The sequence below is a fragment of the Mya arenaria genome, chromosome 6, assembly GCF_026914265.1.
Source record: "Mya arenaria isolate MELC-2E11 chromosome 6, ASM2691426v1".
Classification (NCBI taxonomy): Eukaryota; Metazoa; Mollusca; class Bivalvia; order Myida; family Myidae; genus Mya; species Mya arenaria.
In genome coordinates, this window is record NC_069127.1 from 52130175 (window position 1) to 52147543 (window position 17369).

Consider the following 17369-nt stretch of genomic DNA (forward strand, 5'->3'; position numbering starts at 1 on the left):
TTCTCCATAACCCGTCGTTTGTTCAAGGAGAAACTTGTCGATAGTTTGTGGGATTGAAACCCCTGATGCCTTCGAGTCTTTCAGGACATCGAAAGGACTTAATTAAATAACTTTGCTTTGCCGCGCAGTATACTACGTAGTACTGCAGTACAGATTATAGATCAATTTATAAACATTTCATTGAGATAAAATTACAAGGTCGAGCGCTCCAAAGTTATATCCGCGATGTAACCTAATCCTTTAAAGGAACTCGTCCACACATATTATGTTGATATTGCTTATTTTCAAATTTGGTCTAATGCCTTATTGAACTTATCATTTAGATAGACACACATCAATAGGTATGGGTATCGGTTATTGCATTTTAACAGTTAATGCCCTAGTGAAATATTTATGAAATTTGATAATGTTTTATCATTGAAAAATAATTATATACATATTTCATCCGATTATACGCTTGCGATATCTAACTCCACGACACGCGAACGAGTTCCTTTAACTGCACGTACCCGTGGTCAGGTGTGCATTGTTTAGATTACCATTAATCTGTTCTTATATTCGTTAAGGGCCAGCTATAGTGTACTATTAAGACAATTTAAGATTTAAATCTTTATTTGTAGGACCTCGGGGTTTCTTCTTTCCTGGTTGTTGTTTTTGTGGTTGTTTTCATTTTATCAATGTAATTTAGTTAATAAACCAGAGCTAACTAAGTATATATTGAACAACGACTTGTTGGGCAATGCAGTTTACTGTTTGGTATTTTGACATAAAAACTTATCATGATTGATAGTATTTTTATTGTTAACATATATGACTTCTTAAACCTAACTTAGTGACATGGGTTCTATATATTGACTATAAGATTATTTCTTACCGTTATGACTAAATTAATTTGAAAAGCAGTATGCACATTTTGAGCATCATTTTTCTTTTTATTTATTATTATCCGGAGTTTATTCTTTATCATACCAGTATCTATATACGATCTGGTTAGCTGTATTGTTTGGTTTTCTTGCATTGGCTGTAACAGTATTGTTTTGTTTCATGCTTGATTTACTGCCCCTGTTCGTGATTTATGCTTCCGTGTATGTCTCCATCCAGCATCAGTCAAACCGTTACACACATGGCCTTTTTATTCATTGTGGACATCCACCTTAAATACGAATTTGTTGGTCAGAAGGCCTTAGTGTTTTGGTATTCTCGTTTGGTACATGTACTCTCTCTGCTACACTGTATGTATTCGCCTTGGTTTCTGTTAGCAATGTTTGTCCTTATTTCAGGCGATATTCACCCAAACCCCGGCCCATCTTTAAGCAATGTATCTGCAAACACATCTTCTTCATCATATGCTCATTGTCCTAATAACGGGTTAAGCATTATGCACTTAAATATCCAAAGTCTTAAACCTAAAATTGACATTCTTGAAATAGAAGCCCAACCATATGATGTATATGTCGGTAGAATTGGGGCGGTATAGCCATATATATAAGACAAGGAATTCATGCTTTGATTCGACAAGACCTGAGCATAAATGGTCTGGAAGCCCTATGGCTTAAACTCAACGTCAATAATCGTAAATACTTGTTGTTGGATTTTACAGACCATCAGATGCTATCAATAGCTATTGGCTTCTGCTCGAGCAGAGTATAGACCAGGCTTTTAACGAAAATTGTGCAAACATCGTAGTAGTCGGTGACTTTAATATAGATGTACAATTGTCTGTCTCAAACAAAATATCTCGGCTTATAACGTCATACAACGCTGACCAACTGATTGACTCACCAACTCACTTCACCGAAAGGTCGTGCTCAATTATTGATCTTATATCTGTAAAAACACCAACTAATATTATTACAAGTTTTGTTGCTGACCCATTTATTCCTGATGTTTCAAGATATCATTGTCCTGTTGTTTGTGTTTTAAAATTCGACAAACCTAAAGTGTCCTGCTATAAACGTCGTGTTTGGTTATATGATAATGGTAATTATGATGACTAAAGAGACAAAATGGCGATGAAAGACTGGAGTTTTATACACAATGATGATTTTGACTATGTTGCCGATGAAATTGCTAAAACCATTTTATCGTGTGCATCAGAGACTGTCCCAAATAAAATAGCAACAATTAGGCCACACGATATCCCATGGATGAACAATGATATCAGAAAGCTTATCAGAAAACGTACCAAACTACACAAACATGCAAAACGCCTCAATACCAATGAAGCCTGGAGTAATTTCAAAAAAGCAAGAAATGATGTGACCAAAATTGTTCTAAAATCAAAAGCAGACCATATTACCAAATTAGTAGATAAATTAAATTCAACAAACGTTTCAACAAAGGTATGGTTTAAAACGGCCAAGCAACTCACTAATAGATACACGTCAAACCACATTCCCACCTTGTCTGATAACAACATTGAAGCTTCAACAGATGTCGAGAAAGCAACTTTGTTAAATAACTTCTTTTGTTCACAATCCTCTCTTGACGATTCACAGAATCCACTTCCTGATATTATTAATGTGACTGAAAGCTCTCTTGAGAACAATAATGTTTCTAACCAGGATGTGAAGGATGCTATGAGTTGTATGGATCCTTCAAAGGCTAGTGGTCCAGATCTCATAAATCATAGACTCATTTGTGAGGGTGCATGTGTTCAGGCGGCTCCATTGTCTACTTTTTTCTCCAAACTCATTGATTCCTGTACATTTTCAGCGCCATGGATACTTGCAAATGTTACTCCTATATTCAAAAAGTCTAATCCTTTCAAGCCCTCTAACTATCGTCCTGTTTCTCTCCTTAGCTGTCTAGGCAAGCTTATGGAACGCTGTATTCACAAAAAGCTTTACAATTACGTTGTCAGCAACAATCTCATTACTCCGCATCAGTCTGGCTTTATCAAAGGGGATTCTACAGTTAATCAACTTACTTTCCTTTATAATGAAATATGTCAAGCTCTTGACGAGGGGAAGGAGGTGAGGGCAGTTTTTTGCGATATATCTAAGTATTTTGATCGAGTCTGGCATAGAGACCTAATTCACAAACTGTCTTCTTTTGGCATCAGAGGGAATCTACTCAACTGGTTTATATAATATCTTTCCGGTTGGAAACAAAGAGTCGTTGTCTCAAATTCTTCCTCATCTTGGTCAGACGTGCTTGCGGGAGTGCCTCAAGGCTAAATTCTCGGTTTTCTGCTTTTTCTCATTTATATTAACGACATCGTTGATGATATTGAAGCTAACGTTCGTTTATTTGCAGATGATACTAGTCTGTACATTGTAGTCGAGACACCTGAAGCTTCAGCTGCTGTAATCAATGCTGATCTTCAGAAACTATCTATTTGGTCAACTAAATGGCTTGTCACTTTCAATCCTTCCAAAACAAAATCAATTATTTTCTCTGGGAAACGTGATAGAGGGATTTAACCCCCCTTGTTTATGCACAATACTCCAATTCAAAGTGTTCGTTCTCACAAACATCTTGGTCTCTGCCTTTCTGGTGATGCTAAATGAAAAGATCATATCATTTCGGTTCTCGAAAAAACTTGGAAGAGATTGGGTATCATGCGTTCCCTTAAATTCATGCTTTCTCGTAACTGCCTTGAAAAAAATGTATATAAGCTTTATAAGACCCCTTTTGGGGTATGGGGACGTTGTCTGGGACAACTGTAGTGCTAACTTACAGAGTGAACTCGAGGCAATTCAGATCGAAGCAGCGAGGATAGTTACCGGTGCCACTAAATTGTGTAATATACAGGGTCTTATGGCTGATTTGAAGTGGGACACCCTTGCAATAAGAAGGAAAAAAACATAGGCTTGTTCTTTTTTTATAAGATGAGTAAAGGTATGACACCCGAATATCTATCGTCGTTGATTCCCGCCCAATCTCAGGTCAGATATCCACTTAGAAACTCCGAAAATGTTCCACTACCAGTTTGTCGCACCCAGTCATATGCGTCATCATTCCTTCCTGCTACAGTCCGAGATTGGAACTCCCTTCCAATAGCAACAAGACACTCGGAAACAGTCCAACCTTTTAAAAACAAACTTTAAACACACTCCACAAAATCATCTCTACTTTACAATGTCGGTTCGCGCCGCAACCAAATCATGCATTGTCGTCTAAGACTTGGGTGTAGTTCGCTTAACCATGATCTTCACAGAAAAAATATCATTGACTCCCCTTTATGTACATGCACCACAATTGAAGATGCGTTCCATTTCCTCATGATATGCCCTTTATACTAGGGATGCAAACGAATATTCGAATATTCGAATATTCGATCAAACGTTTGGTATTCGAATGTCAAAATCGGTATTCGAATATTCGAAAAAAAAAATCAATAAAGAGAACAAAACACATTTTGCCTTCATCACTGATGTTGTTTATAAAGCTCGTTTATCTTGTTTTTACAACGATTGGCCCCTAATCCCAGAGGTGTGAATGTGATGACTAGGCACGCGACATGTGTCATTTAGGGACATTTCGTCGAGTACTATAAAAAGTCCCCCTACTTTTACAATAACTGGCTATGGATCGGCTTTAACACCAATGTGTTGTCTTGGCTGCAAATTATGCTGTGCAAAATAGCGCAAAACGAGGTGATGATATAAATGCCACAATAATGTAATATTGTGCTCAATAATGTTGTTGCATATATGTGCTTTAAACTGTTTTCATCTTTCAATACAATTTTCGTGCTTTGAAATGGATTTTTGAATATAATTCCTCTATTGTTGTACAATAAATAAGTCCAATCCACTTATGTTTTCGTTTTACTATTTTACTAGTTCCCGAGTTGGTTTGAGTTTTCCATAGTTATATTTAGTCAGTTTAGAGGTCAATCTCAGAACGAGGCTGATCATCCTACGGAAAGACCTTCCATTGGCGCAAAACAATGTTTTACTAGGAATCCATCTAATTTCACATTGTTTACAAAAGGCAGCGGAATTGAATTATTCGATTTTGTTGTTTGTTTGTTTATAATGTATTGCTTTTTACTTCCTGAAAATGGAGAATTTCAAAGGCTCATTTGGGGAAATCAGGGTCCGCCGCGCGTACTGGATACGACAAAATAGGGTTTAAATGCCCCGGCTATTACTTTAGCGAATAATAATAGTAGTTTACTACATCTTCTAAAATATGTATTTCGCTAATCGAATATTCGAATATTCGATCGAAAGAATTACCGAATATTCGAATATCTGTTTTGCCATTCGTTTGCATCCCTACTTTATACTCCATCCAGAGACAGCGATGTTTCAATGACCTTCCTTGTGCACCAACTATTCATAATTCACCTTTCGGTGACGATCGCCTAACTTTTGAACAAAACAAGGATATATTTCTGTGTGTGCAGAGGTTTATATCAAGTTCAGAGAGATTCGATGCTTGATCGGGTCTGTTCGGATGGTGTTCGGTGTCGGGGGCAGTGTGTCATGCATGAGATAATAGACCTTCTATATAGCTACATGTTTTAGAAATGATAACAGTATGCAAGCAAATATACCACACATCTTATTTTAAGCATCTTGATCGGATTTGAATAATATATGTTTAATGAACTAAATAACTATTAGGAACGGAATTCAGCTTTTTGCATGTATATTAAGTAACTTGTTTTCCAATTCTTATTATTTGTATTGTTGTTAAATACCTTGTATATTTAAGTTTGAAATAAATACTGTTTAAACTAAACATTAAAAAAAATCCAAGAAGCTTACAATAATTCTCGCACTCGAGTACGATTTTGCAAGTATCAAATACAAGTGGAACTGTGGGACATCACTAAAACAACTTCGTATACAATTTGTCTAAAATTAACTCCCTTCCACATTATATATCTAAATACACTGTGCACAGCGAACGCACTTCATTTATATATCAGATGTAAATGCTATAAAAACCGATTTCAAGAAACATCTTTCCATAATAGTTACTTGCAACTAGTACGGCATGAATGAACAAAGCATAACTTTCTTATGATTATATTTGTTAATTTATTTGATTTTAAAAACGAACAGTCCAAAACACGGAAGCATTATCACAGAAAATATTCCCTGGTCTTTGTCAAGTCAACATCATCATAATCATCATCATCATCATCATAATCATCTTCATCATCTTATCATCTTTAAGGCTTTAATCTTCATAGCCATCTTGATAGAATTCCTTTGTATACACATTATTTCAATCAAAAGACAAAGAGCGTAAACATATATACTGGTATTCCGGAACTGTTCTGTCTGGAAGCTTCTTGTTGTCAACAATGTGGATAAAACTTCAGAAACTGTAAGGACTGTTATCGGGAACATACCGGCCGGAACCTGTGTGACTCTGTTGATCGGCTTGCCGTCTTGCTCCAGTCATTCGGAATGCTTGCTTTTCTGATGATTGCTATGTTCATAACTACAGCCAGGAATACCCCCAACACTGTAATGTTCACTGGCAGCCATCCACGGACACGGGATTGGGGTCGTATCTAATGTTTCCCCAGAGACTTGCTGCCGTACCGTAACTTGTTTTTAACTCAAATAATTTCGCACATGGTCAGAAGTTATAGCTTGTTTAATCTTGTTTAATTTTGAAATCTAAAGTAATATACCTTACAAATTACAGCTTTACTTAGAAATGTTTTTATACCTTTTTACTTTTTTAAACATAAAAAAGTCAATTAATTATAAACCATCATCTTTGTAAACAAGTAAACATCTGAAATGCTTTTCTGGATAAAAAAATATTATCGCCTGTACACCGTCTCAAATGTAAAATAGAGAAAAAAGTTTTGGGCATAATAAACAGTACACAAATGTTTGAATGTTCAAAAATTGAACGAAAGGGGACTTTAAAAAGGAATGTGACGTTGCCGGAGAAATAAAACATTTTTTTTGTCTTACTGTAGTACCCGTAACTGTAGACAGGTTTGGTGTCTCTATCCATTTACAATCAGTTTGGATCAGAAACGAGGTATGCCGATAAGATGCCTTCTCTTCTGGCTTCTCCTAAAACCTTTCTCCGTTTACCTTTAGAACACCTTTTATATATCCCCACTCTACTATCTCTACCGCATCTTTCTGACACAACCCTCTCTCTCTTTGTTTTTATTCACTCTTCCTTCTGTCAATTCATAACCCTACCCATTTCATTCTTTTTTAACTCTCAGTCATGTTTTTTTTCAGTTTCCCCATTCTCTCGTATACACCTACACAACCCCGTCTTGTTTTCCCCTCCTTCCTAGCATTCCATCAAACCTTCTTCATTCTTACTACCCCTCGCTCACTCTCCCTCCTCTCAAGGCCTCACTCTCACCACACTTTCTCTCTTTCAAACGTGTACTCATGTACGTCTCTCTGCACTCTCTTTGCCTCCTCTTCCTTTATTTTCTTATATCCATTTTCTGCCTTCTCTCATTCAATCCCTCTACCTCTTTCAATTCTCATCCCCCCTTCTCTATATCATCTTTCGCTTCCATCCCTTTGTCTACTTCATACCTCTATGCATGAATCTTTTTCATTCCACATCTCTTTCCCGCGTTGACCCCCCATCTCTCTCCTTCTATCTTTCTCTCTCTCTCTCTCTTCCCACGTTTTCCTATCTCTCTCATGCTTCTTCTTCTTGCTGCACTATATGCTTGTTACATCTCATTCAACGGCACTTTTACAGCACACAACTGTTCTTTTTCTCTAATCAGTCTACTCTTTCACACTTCTAACTCGCCCCCACTCTCTCTCTCTCTCTCTCTCTCTCTCTCTCTCTCTCTCTCTCTCTCTCTCTCTCTCTCTCTCTCTCTCTCTCTCTCTGTCTGTCGTTTTCTGTGTCTCTGCCTCCCCCTCTCTCTCTCTTTCTCTCTCTCTCTCTCTCTCTCTCTCTCTCCCCCTCTCTTTCTCTCTCTCTCTCTCGCTCTCTCTTATTCATGCCTGTTGTGAAATCAAGGGAGTTAATTATGTAATTCCCAAACTTTTGATTTTTCATAGATGATGTCCCTTTCCTTTATGACTTCGCTCACATGAACAACTTAACAAAGATAAAACATTCCAACTGTACTAGTTTTTGTTTCAGACGACATGGTTATTACTATTTTATGTCGTGTTTATTCTGCAACGTGAACTGTATATTCCGGGTCCCCGGGTCTAGAATTTCTATCCGTCAATGCACAGAAGTGTTGCGATAAAGAGTTAAAAAGGAAAGTATCCAAATTCACTGAAACTATGAACTTTCGGTGATCACAGGATTTAGCGTTTTTCCCTATTTCATCACCATGACCTACCCTGTCCGTTGATTGCCTCATCTTTTAGCCGCATAACTGAATTATCAAAGTACGTGCTGGAATAAAAAAAGGCTAAATCGCAATACACAGTTATTCGTAGCATCTCAATTTATAAACACGCAATCGGCAAACAATTAACAAACATATATCATACTGATCTTTTAACAACAAACTGTTTTTGCAATTGGTCATATGGCTTCAGAAAACACATGTATAACGAATAGATCAATATTTCATTCAGTGAGTCACGGATGAACTTGCAACATGTTTTTTGCCAAATACTTGGACAATTAATACAAAACATCAATTTTTCAAAGTTTCTGCTGATTATTTATATGGAAGTTAACAAGGTTTTAGTTGTCACTGTCACTGCTGTCGGAAATCATGCGGTTTCTTAAGTGTTAGAATGAGAGTGATCGAACTGAGCTTCGTTCCCTGGCCATATTTTTTACGAATCAACAAGGGGTGAAGAAATTTGAAAAGGGTCACCTAAGGAACATTTCTGTGAGATGATTTTAAAATGCGGGCAGCGGATTCTGAGCACAAGATTTTCATAGTTTTCCGTATAGACATATAGTGAAAAGTAGTCTGGCCATCTGGTGGCCAGGTCGTGTTTTTAACGAATCAACATAGGATCAAGGAATTTGATACAGGGTCACATAAGAAGCATTCCTGTTAAATTATGTTTGAATCGGGCCAGCGGTTTCTGAGAAGAAGATGTTTAAAGTTTTTTCCTTTAGGTTGCCATGACAACCAGAGTTCAACATGGTATCCCATTTTTGAAGGAATCTGGAAGAGAACCAACCAAGGAACATTCCTGCGAAGTTAAGTTGAAATTGTCCCAGTGGGTTAGGAGGAGAAGTTATTTGAAGGAAAATGTTAGCGACGACAGACAATCACCCTATCACAATAGCTCACACTGAGTACTTTGTGCTCAGGTGAGCAAAAAAGAGACATTATGTATGTATTGTAAATGTTATATATGCTAACCATTTTTGACTGGAAAAAGAAAGAACGTTTTATTTGCTGTAAAATAGTTGTATACTATATTATATAGCACACTGGTAGTCATGCGGTTTTAGTCATTGAATAAAATTTACACTAACTCGTTTATTATATACTTCATTTTGATCAGATTTCAATGGCAATGTAGCACATCGAATATTTCCTAGACAGCAGGTCCCCATTGCTAACCTTCCCCAGGCAATAGCACCCCTACGTCCTAGTTTTCAAAACGTCCCAGCTTTGGTCATAACACGTGTTAGAAAATCATCGAGATGGACATGACTTGCATACACATTTAATGTTGTTGTTTTTATTAGCAGGTCCTACAACAAGTCCGTGTTATATAATTAAATCATCATTTTAAGAAAGTTAGATAACAAGTATCTTCCATGGCCAAGAGTGTAAGATAGGTCCATCCCAGCCCGAGTGTAGGTTTTATTTGTGAAAACGAGTTTTACGGAGTGTTGGGATGATTCTATCATGGTGGATGCTTTTTCTCTAACCTCAGTTAAACAAAATATAGAAAAAAACGTTTTTGTTGCTGGAGCCCTTTTGTGCGTAAAAAGGTAGATCAATACTGGAATTTCTTTTATCTTTGCCTCTGGGCCGCTCGATTTTATTTTTTTTTAGCTGCCTTATATGTAGTGTTTGAAAATCGGACTCCATTTGCTATCGATAATCGAATCAAATCGGACCAAGCATTTCGATTTACTTTCGAATATTAATCGGTAGTTTATAATATCAGTGAGGAATACATTCGTTATACAAAGTGTATTCATGATTATTTAAATGGTTAATCCTAGAATGAGTACGTGTGATGCTATAGTCATGCTTTTTGCAATAGAAACTACACTTCCATTGCCTTTTTCTGTCCTAAATAACTTAACGAAAACACATAATAACACAACACATTCTTTATAAGTGCACATCAATTGCTAAATGATGCACACCGCATCAAGCAAGTTACCTTAGGATTTTCTATTTGTAAAGCATATTAAATATTTGTGAACCAGCTTAACATTCAATAACCTGTTATATTGAACATTTCATTAGAATATCTTAATTTATTAAATCTTTTACAAAAAAGTAAATAGTTTATTACAAACGGTACCAAAAAAGGTTTTAAATACAGAATGCATCGAGCCGAGATCCCCGGAATTTGCAGGTAAGACCAGACCAACTACATCATAGAGACAGGTTATTGATGAAGATTTATGAAATATATAAACAATTTAAAACCATTTGTAATTTTGGGAGAGTTTGTAATTTTTTAAGCAAAAGTGTTTGCATTCGCCGTAGTTGTAGAGAGTGATCATCCTTGTTTAAATGAACTTAACGGGAATTAACTGGAAGGAAAGATTGACATTTACTCGACTTTTACAACAAAACAAAAACAAATACGTAGATACCGGAAGTACCATTAGCGAGATCGATTTTGGACAACCACTATCGATTGTCGCCGACATAGCATTGTCAGCGACGATTAATCGATTGTACTCGATAATCGTTTCATCACTAATTATATGTATGTAGTTTAAAAATGAGACCCGACGCTTGAAACATTTTGGTCTGGCCATTGTCAGAATTTAACTTGATTTTAAACCAAAGAGTGTTTGTTGTTAACTCAAAAGGAAAAAAACCCACAAAAAACACACGTACAGTGCATGTTTTAATCCGATTGTGTTCTATTCTGTTCTGATTTTCTATTTTTTCAATACAATATAAAGAAAGATAACCCACGCTATTATGTTAATCTATTCGATTGCCTTAATTTCCTTGTTTGCCAATTGTTTATCCCCCGTATGAACAATAATGCTTTAAATCCTATTAAGTACCTTTTAAGTATCGGGATTAAAGTGGCTTAAAGATAGTTTAATAATACACATGTGTAGCTTTATTACAATAGTGTAAGAGATATTGACATTCTTATGAAATTTTATCACCGATGTATTGGTAATTAAAAGTTAGAAACTAAGGTGAATTAGGAGTGTTTTTGATTGAACTTAGCAGAGAAAAAAACGGAGCAATTGATTTGTGGTAGCCCTAAAGGTTTAATGGACAAACAAATATATCTAATGTCAGTTTTTTTCTCTATGGGTTGGATTTTGTGTACTGAAACAATGGAGTAGAAATAGATTTCCACTTAAAGCGTGAAATGTAAGTTTACTTTAGTTAAATATTTGTTTAGTTTTATCAATAACAAATGAAAAAGTGATCAATCTTTGAGTAGTATTTTAAAAGGTCTTTTATTAAGCGTTTATAAGTTCTAAATACCCTTAAATGCTCACTGATTATGGAAATAAAACCCCATGGCGGAATTATATTCTTTAGGTATGAATATGTTTTTGTTTTAACTAATTATAACACGCATTATTCAATTTGTTTACAGTGCATAGTTTTAGATCAATTAAACTTGATTTTGATGATTGTTTTATATTTTGAGTAAACAAAAGGTGGCTATCACAACTACTATAAACTGTATTATTTTTCTTTCCATATAAACATACCTTTGAATGCTGTATGTTTTTTCTCCATTATTTCTCTTAATATATATGTTTAATGTTCTCATTTGAAACAGAGAACCATCCGATTTAATACTTTATTACCCCCTATGTTAAATATATCTATAGACAATTTCTGAACTGAACCAGTAACAAAAGATATGACAAAACGTTTTTAAAAAAAAGACTTAAAATGTCTCTAGCGGACCAGGGGGATGGGGAAGGGGTTCACCTCTGTCCCCTCTAAGTGAGCTGTGTATGACAACATGATAGATGTAACATCAGCCGATACGTTCAGGTCGGTTTCAGGAGGGGAGGGGATGGGGGAAGGGGTGGGAGGGGAGGGGAGGGGAGGGGAGGATTCACACCATCCCCCCATTCCAAATGGAAAATCTTTATGTTTCGGTTTCGTGAGGGAGAGGGTGCCATCTTATTTATACCCCAAATGTACTCTCCCTCAAAAGCAATATTAAACAAAACAAAACAAAACAAAACAAAACAAAACAACAACGTTACTTTATAATATACACCAATGAACTAAGTTTTCGTTCGAAAAATGCCCAAATTGAACGACAAGTAGAATAAAATAATATTATAAGCCTAGATTATATATTTAAATGCCTCATACTCAGACCTTGTCCGCACATTTGGTCAATCTATGTTTTATTCATTCCCAAACTGCATAATTACTTTTCCATAGCTATGATGTTAAACACCCTTCTTTTTTCGGGGGTGGTGGTGTTGGTTGGGCTGGGGTTGGGTACATTTTTACGACGCCAAGGGAATGTCCATGTGCGTCGGCCCCAGTGAAAGAATCAGTCTTGTTAGCCTCGAAGGGCATAGTGCACGGGCATATTGTAACCCTTGTTAAAGCTCCTCGGGAACCCGCCCCATTAACGTTTCTTAGTCGTAACCTCATAATGTTAAATCTGTAAACACGTAACCAATGGCAGTAAAGTCGAACCCTGTTGGCTCGAACTCGCTTGGCTCGAATTCCCCGTTGGCTCGAACTGGATGTAAATGACCGATTAATATATATACTGATGGTTAGCATTTCAGCTTCGCTCGAACTTTTCGAAATTCGATGTACTTTCGCCGGTCCCTGTTCGAGCCAACGGGGTTCGACTGTTTTTTTCTATTTACGACTAAAATCAACGAAGATCTTTATAGAAACGAACCAGATTGGTTCTATAAAGGGATCGCCAGTGTGTCACACGGGACCACCGTTTAACGTCTCCCCATCCCCACATCCCCCCCCCATGAACACAACATGTATAAAAAGAGGTGGGAAGGGGGATCGAATCTGCGACCCATTGGTTGTCAGTCAAGGTTGATATCACTAAACCAAGGATACGCCAACAAACATTGTGTTGGCCCTATGGTACATATCGGCGTCCGCCTCTCCTCCACAGCTGTGGCAAGCTTTACTGTTTTCAAGGACAAGGAAAGAAGAAAAAACTTCTGAGATATGCGTTCTTTATGACTTAATTGCACATTTTATCAAATTTTATCCATATTATACAATCAAGGAAGTTGTTAGTTATCATAAATTTATGGGCTGGTAATGTTCACTTCAACTATCTTCAAACCCAAAAACTCCAGAGTTCGAACTAGTGCGGGGGCGAATTATAGTATAATAAATAAAATGCTTGCCGATGTTTATTAGCCCAATAAAATGTTGCAAAAAAATGAGAAAAACATATCGTTGAGCTTTTTGGCATTCAAACTTTAGTTACTCATATCAGCAAAATGAAAATTGTGAGTGTGGTTACGTGGTGTATATGTACTTGTCTCTCACCCAAGAGGTCGTAGGTCCCCAAAGAAAATTTAAACAATTTCTAGTCTATAATGTTGTATTTGGGGCGTTTTTTTTATTACATTTGTTCTCATATATTGAAATAAAAAGCAAACTTGGTCTGTTTTAGGCCCCCACCCCTGGATCCGCTTGTGGGAACAGTCTTATGGTATTTCAATATAGGACAACTATATAAGCAAAATAGTTGGGGGGGGGGGGGTATCAAGGAAACAGAATCGGAGGCGTTTCACAACAGTATATATAGCTTTCTTCACAATCGAACTTAGATAAATGACCATATTCATGTAAAATATATTAGTATAATCCAACCTAATACAAATATCTTACTTCCTGTTCCAGATGAGCAGCATTGGGATCCAGGTGCGCCGTGATCCCTGTCTCCCGAGTATCGCACGTGGCGCCCGTTTCCGGAAGCTGCCCGGACAGACGCCGCCACCGGCCATGAGCGCCGACGAGGTTCCATGGCGCGGCCAGGGCGGACGGCCGCCAACGATGAGCAGCGTAGAGTTTGACAGACAACTAGATAAAATTTCAGTGTGGTTGGAGGGTTGGACGCATGAACAAGTTAGTATAGCTATGCCCATTTTAGATCTAATGAGAGTACGCCATGCCCATTATACATATATATGAGTAGAATCTGCTTCTTGAATATAAGCAAGGCCAACTGCATACTAGTACACATCAAAGGTAACAGTCTCGGTCAGGGATGGGGAATCTATGAAACCTTTTGGTTTCTATAAAAGTTTCATGGACTGGCATGTGATCTGCGGTACTTTTCACAAACATTGAGACAATGTTTCAGCTAAGGCTCTTTTATTTAATTATACAAACACATAATGAAATATTTCACCTTTAAAAGTTAACAACGATGCCATTAACAACGTTGTTAAGTTGGACAAAGTTCTGAATAATCGGCCTATAGTTATATCAATTTTATGGAAATATCATGTTTACTATCGGATACCAATACTACCACCCATGGTACGCACATGCCTCTTTCTCCCCCCCCCTCTCACTCTCCCTCCCTCTTTCTTTCTCCCCCCTCCACCCTCTCTCTCTCTCACGCGCGCACTCTCTCTCTCTCGCTCGTACCCCCTCTCTCTCACTCTCTCTCCCCCTCTCTCTCTCACTCTCTCCCCCCTCTCTCTCTCCCTCTCTCCCCCCTCTCTCTCTCTCTCTCTCTCTCTCTCTCTCTCTCTCTCTCTCTCTCTCTCTCTCTCTCTCTCTCTCTCTCTCTCTCTCTCTCAACCCTCTCTCTCTCTCCCCCCCCCTCTCTCTCTCTCTCTCTCTCTCTCTCTCTCTCTCTCTCTCTCTTTCTCTCTCATCCCCTTCTCTCTCACTCTCAACCCTCCCTCTATCTCCCCCCCCCCTCTCTCTCTCTCTTTCTCTCTCTCTCTCTCTCTCTTATCCCCTTCTCTCTCACTCTCAACCCTCTCTCTCTCCCCCCCCCTCTCTCCCCCCCTCTCTCTCTCTCTTTCTCTCTCACTCTCATCCTCTTCTCTTTCTCTCCCAACCTTTTCTCTCTCTCCCCTCTCCATCTACCCTCCCTCTCTATCTCTCACCCCCTTCTCTTTCTCTCTTCCCCCCTCTCTCTCCCCCTTCTCTCTCTCTCTCTCTCTCTCTCTCTCTCTCTCTCTCTCTCTCTCTCTCTCTTATCCCCTTCTCTTTCTCTCTCTACCCTCTCCCTCTCTCACAATCACTCTCTTTCTCTGTCTCTATTTCGCTCTCTCTCTCTTCACAAAATGGTGTTTCTGACGATTTATCAATATGTATTCCATATGTTCTTTATAATTATGATATGGAGTTCCATTTTAATACTTTCTCTTTTTCGTTAAGTTGCTTTGAGTTACATAGTTATGATAGACCTTTGTTTGTTAATAAAAGACCACATAAATAGGGTCTTTTATCTGCGAGATTTCATTCATTTTCAAAGTGCACCCCATCATGTTCCAACCTCTCCTTTCTTATTATCTTTTGATCTTTGGCTCAAAAGGCGATCCGAAGCTGTTTTCTATAGAATGTTCTGAAGCTCAGCCAATTATTGTCTACAGAATGTCAACAGAATCAAATTATAAATCATAAACATTTTTTTTTTCATTTTTAATGGATTTGAATCGATACTCGAACGATATATAGCATTGTGTTCCTAAGAGTTTCAATAGATTGATAATGTCAATAAAATATAAAAAAGAAAACAAAAACGTTGTGATTTAGTTTTGAAAATGAATGGATGCCATAAATAGTGCTATAAATGTTTAATTTTTGACATGAAAGACGTTAAAATAAGATCATAATTAATGGTCTGACAACATAATGAAAATGCTGTATAATATTTCAATTATTGACTTTGCTTTTTAGGAAACCACGTAAGGAATAAAAATCCTCAGAGTTTCTGCTTTCAAATACATACTAAATTTAGATTTAAATTTATAAATTAAGTGATGAATTATATTTTACTCGTTAAAAGTGTATACTATTGTAATACATGGAAATTCATGGTACATGTTATAAGTGAAGGAATTTCAAACTTATATTTTTAAAGCAGATAAAACAGATTAACGCCTTCGTAAGAATTGTTCACAATATTTAATCTTAAGAAATACCGATTGACCCCAATACTCAGATCGTTTTTGCCCTGCATTTTCAGCAGAGCGAAGCGTATTCTGCAGACTATAAAAGAACTGAATCAATACAGATCAAGTAATTTAACCCTTCAATCATTAGTCTTTTTAATCTTAACAATATTACACTTTCCGATTGAATAAGATTAGATAATAGGCATTTATATGTTACCATTGATATTGAATATCTCGTGAATTGATTTCGTTTTTCATTAATGTTGTGTTTACCTTTTCCATAGAATCAATTAAGACGAAATTGCAATGGCGAGCTTTTTCAATAATTGTTTAAGCAAATATATAATCATGATTTACCGCAGAAATATAAATGGTTTACTACGGAATATTCCTATTTAGCATGTATACCCGTTTTTACAAATTATATTTTTTTTATTTTGTATAAGAAAAAAGAGAGGTTTGTGAAACACTTCGCGTACGTGAAATATTTATGTGTAGCCAGGGGCGGATCCAGGATTTGACGTTAGGGGTGTAAGTTAGGGGCGTAACCTTTCGACTTGCGTACCTCCCTCAGAACCGATATGTATTATGTGTTGGCAGGGGGTTTCGGGAGTCCTCCATCTTGTTATTTTTAACAGTCCGAAATGGTGCATTGTGTGGGTATTTTATTTGTCTTCTTTTTTCAATATAGAAATAAAAGTAAACTTGGGCGATTTTAGGGAGGGTGGGGGATGAAGGTCGGATGCCCCCCCCCCCCCCCTCCACGATCCGCTAGTTGTAGCATAACGTATGTGTATAAGTTGCAGTTGTGTTGAATAGTCCTGTGCGAAGTTCAAAGCTTTTTCTCAAACATGTACTTGTAAAAACTCGCTGATTGTCACAAAAATCGCTTTCCTCATACTTCCGTTCATGTCATTCTTAACGTGTATAATGGATGACGTAACTTGCACGAGAAGTATCTATCACGTGCACGTACACGCACCAGTGTAAGTTATCACGCGCAGCCGCTCTATAAAATAAATACAATATAACTGAACATTCGTAAATTCGTATTTGTATTTCTGATCAAACATATTTTCCATCCGATTCTGAAATGCCGTACCCGAAATTGATCATTCGATTAAAGAATTTGATCAGGATTATTATTGTATTTATTTTTTCTTAGCTATCTGAGTTCATTTCCATAATTTCTACAACTGTCACTT

The 17369-nt window shown here is 37.1% G+C and overlaps 1 protein-coding gene across 3 annotated transcripts in view; it reads left to right on the forward strand.

Annotated features, from left to right (window-relative positions):
* The first annotated feature begins 11169 nt into the window (after positions 1 to 11169).
* The window catches only part of LOC128236684 (uncharacterized), a 34630-nt gene continuing 28430 nt past the window's right edge, over positions 11170 to 17369 (forward strand). For 2 of the 3 annotated variants that reach the window (XM_052951722.1, XM_052951724.1), the window contains exons 1-2: positions 11492 to 11602; positions 13928 to 14152. In XM_052951722.1, the coding sequence (XP_052807682.1) occupies positions 13928 to 14152 (225 nt within the window). In that variant the 5' untranslated portion in view covers positions 11492 to 11602. Of the gene's footprint in view, positions 11429 to 11491; positions 11603 to 13927; positions 14153 to 17369 lie in introns of those variants that run through there. The other variant, XM_052951723.1, reaches the window with a different exon arrangement.